Source organism: Dipodomys merriami, unplaced genomic scaffold (assembly GCF_024711535.1).
Source record: "Dipodomys merriami isolate MVZ:Mamm:240054 unplaced genomic scaffold, mDipMer1.0.p SCAF_13, whole genome shotgun sequence".
NCBI lineage: Eukaryota > Metazoa > Chordata > Mammalia > Rodentia > Heteromyidae > Dipodomys > Dipodomys merriami.
In genome coordinates, this window is record NW_027202604.1 from 51,320 (window position 1) to 58,804 (window position 7,485).

The 7,485-nt window shown below is 43.4% G+C and overlaps 1 protein-coding gene across 1 annotated transcript; it reads right to left on the reverse strand.

Annotated features, from left to right (window-relative positions):
* Positions 1-6,301: 6,301 nt before the first annotated feature.
* Positions 6,302-7,243, reverse strand: LOC138824504 (olfactory receptor 10G3). The gene has a single exon (XM_070018376.1). It carries the CDS (start codon positions 7,241-7,243, stop codon positions 6,302-6,304), a length of 942 nt encoding a protein of 313 aa, XP_069874477.1.
* Positions 7,244-7,485: the final 242 nt, after the last annotated feature.

Consider the following 7,485-nt stretch of genomic DNA (forward strand, 5'->3'; position numbering starts at 1 on the left):
ACTTTTTCAGCACCTGGACAGGTTTTCCAGCAGGGATGCTCTCTGCATTCCTTTTTTTTTTTTTTTTTTTTGGCTGGTACTAGGGCTTGAACTTAGGGCCTTGCGCTATCCCTTAGCGTTTTCTGTTCCTGTTAATGTATTACCAATGGAATGACATCTTCATATCTGGCTTTTGCTGGTTGATTGGAGATAAAAGTTTCTTGGATTTGTCTTCTCAGGCTGGCTTCAAACTGTGATCCTCAGATCTCAACCTCCTGAGTAATTAGAATTACAAGCATGAACTACTTGGCTGTATCTTGTTTTTTAGGAAATTTTGTGGATATTTCATGTCATAGGTATGACCAATTGTTAGTCTTATCATCAGCCCCTCTCCTCTTCCTGAGGATTTTTGGAAAGGGCTAGAAGTTCCCAGCTTCCAATAATAGCACGGTCTTTTTTGGTGACCTGCTTGTATTTTTTTGTTTGTTTTTGTGTCGGTTGTGGGGCTTGAACTCTGGGCTTGGGTGCTGTCCCTGTGCTCTTCAGCTCAAGGCTAGTACTCTACCACTTGAGCCACAGTGCCTCTTCCAGTTTTCTAGTGGTTTATTGGAGATAAGAATCTTACAGACTTTCCTGTCAAGGCTGGCTTTGAACCATGATCCAGATCTCAGCCTCCTGAGTAGCTAGGATTACAGGCATTAGCCACCGGTGCCCAGCTCTGCTTGTATTTTTGAAGCTAGTGGAGCTTTTTGAGACTCTCCTCACTATGATAAAGACACTGAGATCACCAAGAAATTCCAATGGATTTATAAGCTCTGTGTTAGGAACAAGGCTAAAGGGCAAATATAAGAGCAAAAGACACTTTACCGGGGCTGAGAACGTGGCTCAGTGGTAGAGTGCTTGCTTTGCATGCATGAGGCCTTGGGTTTGATTCCTCAGCACCACATAAGCAGAAAAAGCCTGAACTGGTGCTATGCTCAAGGGGTAGAGCACTAGCCTTGAGCTGAAGAGCTGAGGGACAATGCCCAGGCCTAGAGTTCAAGCCCCACAATTGACAAAAAAAAAAAAAAAAAAAAAGACACTTCTACCATCTCTGTCACTCAGGCACTTACAGGGGTTTTGAGAGCTCTGTGTGAGAACTTAGCAACACACAACAAGTTCATGATGGGACATTGCCATTGAAGGTGGGGAGAGGAGAGCAATTGGCAAGGAGATGAATGAAGAGTGAAACAGGCACTAAGTGGCCTTCAGTTGACAGCAATGAGAGTACTGGGCCCTAAGCTATTGTAAAGCATTGAACTAAATGACCATAGAAGTGGGAGGAGACATGGAGCTATTGATGGTAATGCATCTCAGACAAGGCTTGATTTCAGTCTTGGAAGACCCTGAGCAGAGAACCAGGTCATGCTTACCTTGATCTGGACAATTGCAAGTCAAAAATGGATGCTGTTTTAAGCTGCTAAGTTATTAAACAGCAATAGAAAATTAACCTCTTATCCATCTCTAAGTCAAAGCTCAAAGTAGTTACCAAGGCCTTCCAATCAGACCCTGAAATGAGGTCATGGAGATATCCCAAGCACTCCTCGTCAACAAATGTTCCCTTTTATTGTTTTTTTTTTTTTTTTTTTTTTTTGTCAGTTGTGGGCCTGAACTCTGGGCCTGGGCGCTGTCCCTCAGCTCTTCAGCTCAAGGCTAGTGCTCTACCACTTGAGCCACAACGCCACTCCCAGCTTTTTCTGTGTATGTGATGCTGAGGAATTGAACCCAGGGCCTCATGCATGCAAGGCAAGCACTCTGCCACTGAGCCACCTTCCCAGCCCACAAATGTTCCCTTTTAAACAGGCCACATATCCTATCCTAACCCTTGTACTAACTTTCACCTCAGTTTAGAAAATATTTGACCTGGAGGTTTCATGGCTCCAGCAACTTCTTTCTTTTCCTCTCTCTCTCTCTCTCTCTCTCTCTCTCTCTCTCTTTCATTCCTTCCTTCCTTCCTCTTTCTTTTGTTCTTTCGTTCTTTTGTTCTTTCTTTCTTTTGTACCAGTGCTAGTGCTTGAACTCAGGGCCTGGGCATTGTCCCTGAGCTTTTGTGCTCATGGTGAATGCTCTACCAATTGAGCTACAACTCCACTTCTGGCTTTTAGTAGTTAATTGGAGACAGGAGTCTCAGGCTGGGTGCCGGTGGCTCATGCCTATAATCTTAACTAGTCAGGAGGCTGGGATCTGAGGATTGCCCAGGCAGAAAGGCTTATCTCCAGTTAGCCACCAGAAAACTGGAAGTGGAGCTGTAGCTCAAAGTAGTAGAGTGCTAGCCTTGAGCACACAAGCTCAGGGATAGTGCCCAGGCTCTGAATTCAAGCCCCAAAACTGCCCCCCCGCCAAAAAAAAAGCCTCACAGATTTTTCTTGCCTGGGCTGTCTTCAAACTGCAATTCTCAGGTCTTCTGAGTAGGTAGTATTACAGGTGTGAGCCACCAGCACAGAGTTTATGCTACAAGATTTTTTTTCACTTTGAGCCACAGTTCCACTTCCAGGTTTTCTGGTGGTTAATTGGAGATAAGATCCTTATGAACTTTCTTGCCCCACCTGGCTTTGAACCATGATTCTCAGATCTCAGCCTACTAAGTTGTTATGATTACAGATGTGAGCCACCAGCACCCTGCACTAAAAGACTTTAAGGCTAGAGCTGACAGAGCTGGTGGCTCACACTTGAAATATTAGCTACTTAGGTGATTGAGATCTGAGGATCATGGTTCAAAGCCAGCCTGTGCAGGAAACTCTGTGAGAGTCTTATCTCTAATTAAGCACACAAAAAAGCTGGAACTGGAGCTGTAGCTCAAGTGTTAGAGTGCTAGCCTTGAACAAAAAAAGCTCAGGGACAGCACCTAGGCCCAAGCCCCAGGACACACACACACACACACACACACACACATACACACACACACACACACACACACACACACATTCTTCTAGTATAGAAAATTTCAAACACATAAGAGTAAATAGAAAGAAGTTCAATATTTGCCCCTGTTCCACAAACATATGACTGATCTTCAGTTATATTCCTTCTTTCTTCCACCTCACTCTTTGCCTTAATAAATTTATTTTAATTTGGAATAAAAATTTACTAGATGAAAAGATTTTAGCTATACAGTTCAGTATTGTTGGGTATATTCAGGTATTCACATCTATAAATATAGACATGCATATTTACATATGCAATCAGCTCCAGCACTCTTTTTGTTGATACTAGGGCTTGAACTTTCACTTGACATTTTCATTCTGGACTGACACTCTACCATTTGAGACACAGTTCTACTTGGGGCATTTTAGTGATTAATGGAGATAAGCTTTCATGGCCTTTCTGTTCAGGCTGCCTTCAAACTGTGATCCCCAGAACTCAGCCTCCTGAGTAGCTAGGATTACAAGTGTGATACACTAGCACCCAGCCTTCAGCACACTATTTTTGTAGGTGGAGGGCTTGAACTCAGGGACTGGGTGCTGTCTCTGAGCTTTTTTACTCAAGGCTAATTCTCTACCACTTTGAGCCTCAGCTCTACTTCTGGTTTTCTGGTGGTTAATTGGGGAGGATAGTCTTATGGACTTTTTTGCCAAGGCTGGCTTGGAACCATAATCCTCAGATCTCAGCCTCCTGAGTGGCTTGGATTACAAGCTTGAGCCACTGGTACCTGGCTCCAGCACTCTTTTTATCCTATAAAATGACACTTTAGACTCATGAAGCAATAGCTCTCCACTTCTACCTCCTTCCTTCTGGCAACCACTCTTCTACTTTCTGTTTCTATAAACTTGACTTCTAGGTAATTCATGAAAATGTAATCATACAGCACAGTATTGATGATTTTAATTTTATTTTTATTTTATGCCAATCCTGGGGCTTGTACTAAGGGTCTGGACACTGTCCATAAGCTTTTTCTTTCAAGGCTAGAGCTCTACCACTTGAGCTACAGTGCCACTTCTTTTTTTTTTTTTTTTGGGTCCGGTAGTGGGGCCTGAACTCTGGGCCTGGGCGCTGATCCTCAGCTCTTCAGCTCAAGGCTAGCGCTCTACCACTTGAGCCACAGCACCACTTCCGGCTTTTTTCTTTTTTCTTATGTGGTGCTAAGGAATCGAAGCCAGGGCCTCGAGCATGCAAGGCAAGCGCTCTACCACTGAGCCACCTTCCCAGCCCCAACAGTGCCACTTCTTTTTCTGAGTAGTTTATTGGAGATAAGAGTCTCGTGGACTTCCTTGCCTGGGCTGGTTTCAAACCACCATCTTCAGATCTCAGGTTCCTAAATAGCTAGCCCTACAGTGGTGAGCCATCAGTACGCTGCTGATCTTTTTGTGACTGGTTGATTTCACTTAGTATAATGTCCTGGAGGTTCCTATATCTTTTAGCTCTTGTCAGAGTTTCCTGCCCTTTAAGGCTAAGTAATATTTCATTGTAGGTATAAACTACACTTTGTCTACATTTTGTTACTTGTGTATGGATCGTGAGTTGCTGTCCCCTTGTGGCTTTTGTGTGTAGTGCTGTTGGGAACATGGCTACACAAGTATCTTTTTGAAATTCAAGTTGCTTTGTTCCTTCCTGTATGTATCTACTAGTTCTTCTACCAGACTGGTTTCCATAGTGGCTTCACCAATGTAGATTATCACCAGGGTTCCAACTTTTTATATCCTTGCCAGAACATGCTGTTTTCTGGATATTTATTTATTTATTGGTCCTGGGGAATCAAACCAAGGGCTCTGCCACTGAGCTACATACCAAGTTCCCACATTGTGCTTTTAAAATAAATATTTTCTTGAAAATTAATTCCATTTTAATCATATTTTATGATACATGTAACTTCACATTGATATTAAGTGTTAAGGCAACAGTTACAGTAACAATTATGCTAACCACTCATAAAAAAGGAATGAGATGCATACTTTTACAGACTGGAAGTTTTTTTCTCATAAGCTATTGATTTCAGTTTTTTTTTTAGTAATAAGGTTATTATATGATATTAGTATATGAGGAAAAAAAGCAAGAAGGAAAGAAAATCCTCACTAAAACCTAAACATGAGAATAAATTCTAAACATGATGGTCTCTCCACTTTCAAACCTTACTCTTTTTTTTAATCTTTTTTTTAAAATTTTTATTTTTTTTATTGTGAATATACTGTACAGAGGGGTTACAATTACATGGACAAGATAGTGAGTACATTTCTTTCTTTCTTTTTTTTTTTTTTTTTGGGTCCAGTTGTGGGGCCTGAACTCTGGGCCTGGGCGCTGTCCCTCAGCTCTTCAGCTCAAGGCTAGCGCTCTACCACTTGAGCTACAGTGCCACTTCTGGCTTTTTTTCTTTTTGCTTATATGGTGCTGAGGAATCAAACCCAGGGCCTCAGGCATGCAAGGCAAACACTCTACCACTGAGCCACCTTCCCAGCCCGTGAGTACATTTCTTATCAAGCATTGTAGCCTCCCAACCAGGAAAAAAAAAAAAAAGAGGCTATCAAGCATTGTAGCCTCCTCCTTTGTTTACCCTTCCCATCCCTTCCCATCCTCCCTCCTCCCCCACCCAATCCTCCCTCCCCAAGTTGTAAAGTTCGTTTTTTTTTTTTTTTTAAATTGTATTTTATTTTATTTGAGAACATACTGTACAGAGGGGCTACAATTACATGGGCAGGATAATGTATACATTTCTTACCAAGCATTGCAGCCTCCTCCTTTGTTTACCCTTCACTTCCCTTCCCCGCCTCCCCCCTCCCCCCACCCAATTTTACCCCCCTCCCCCCACCCAATTACACCCCCCTCCCCCCCCCACACCGACATTGTAAAGCTGGTTTTGACATGACATTTTGTACTTCTCATTGTTGCAACAGGTCCACCTGAATCCTTAAACGACTTGTTTGTCCCCATCTCCTCCACATGTTATACTGACATCAAATATAGTGAAAGCGGGGGTTACACTGTGGGGGAGGGACATACAAAGCAACAAAGAAATAATCTTATAAATGCGTTAGAAACACATGCATGAAAGAAACGAAAACATTAAAATACATATTTAAGGGTTCGTTTTCCTAACATCACATTATCTGACCTTTTCCGCTTGACTCATACCTATACTAGATATTGCAAATAAGGGAAACCATGGGACCTATGTTTCTTTGGGCCTGGCTTACTTCACTTGTAAAGTTCGTTTTTGACATGACAACTTGTACTTCTCATTGTTGCAACAGGTCCACCTGTATCCTTATTTAAACGACTTGTTTTTCCCCTTCCCCTTCACAAATTATACCATCAAATACAGTGAAAGCAGGGGTTATACTGTGGGGGAGGGTCAAACCTTACTCTTATTCCTTGAGCCTTGTATCATTCTCTTCAGAGCCAGCTTCACCTCCTGGTTTCGCAGAGTGTAGATGAGAGGGTTGAGGAAAGGAGTGATGGCTGTGGGAAACAGAGCAGCTGCTCCGCCTAGGGGGCTATTGGTTTCAGGCTGCAGGTAGATAAACGCACAGGGCACATAGTATACAGTGACCACAGTTATGTGGGCTCCACAGGTAGAGAAGGCCCGGCGCCGCCCATCAGCTGTACGGATCCTCAGAATGGCCTGAATGATCTGAACATAGGACAGTAGGATCAGGGAGAAGCAACTGGCAACTACCACTCCAATGTCCACAAAAGTCACCAGTTCGTTGATTGTGGTATCAGCACAGGCCAGCCTCAAAACTGCAGGGATGTCACAGAAGAAGTAATCTACCTCGTTGGACCCACAGTATGGCAGACGGAAGGTTAGAATGGCTTGGAGTGCTCCATGGAAGGAACCAGCCACCCAAGCACCAGCCACAAGCAAGAAACTCAGTTTAGTAGTCATGAGCACTGGGTAATGCAAAGGCCGACATATTGCAAGGTACCTATCATAGGCCATCAAGGTATAGAGAAAGCACTGGGTGCTGCCGAGAAAGTGATAAAAATAAAGCTGAGCCACACAGCCACCAAATGGGATGGGTTTGATGCCTAAAGTGAAGGTCATCATGAGGCGAGGGACAATGATGGACGAGATGCCCATGTCAATGATGGAGAGAATCCCAAGGAAGATGTACATGGGACGGGCATGGAGCTGAGGGTCTGCCCAAACAGTGAGCAGGATGAGCAGGTTTCCCAGCTGGGTCAGGATGTAGATGAGTAAAAAGAACACAAAAAGGAATGTCCTTAGCTTGAGTGGGTAGGGAATTCCTGTCAGGATAAACTCAGTCAACAGTGTGTAGTTACCTCTTTCCATTTCCTGGGGAGATTTTTACCTGAAGGATGAACAAACAGGATTTAGTGGCAAGGTGACAGGGACCTGATGAGGTATTTGGGAAAGAGAGCGTCAAAAAAGGCCAGTGGCAGAGGACTGGAGCTATGACAATTGGGGGAAACTATGTTCTCTGGCAATATTAGCGTAAATAAGATTTTACTGGAACCTAGCCATGCTCACCTGTCTTCTGTAGCTGCTTTATGTAATGATGGAGAGAAGACCTG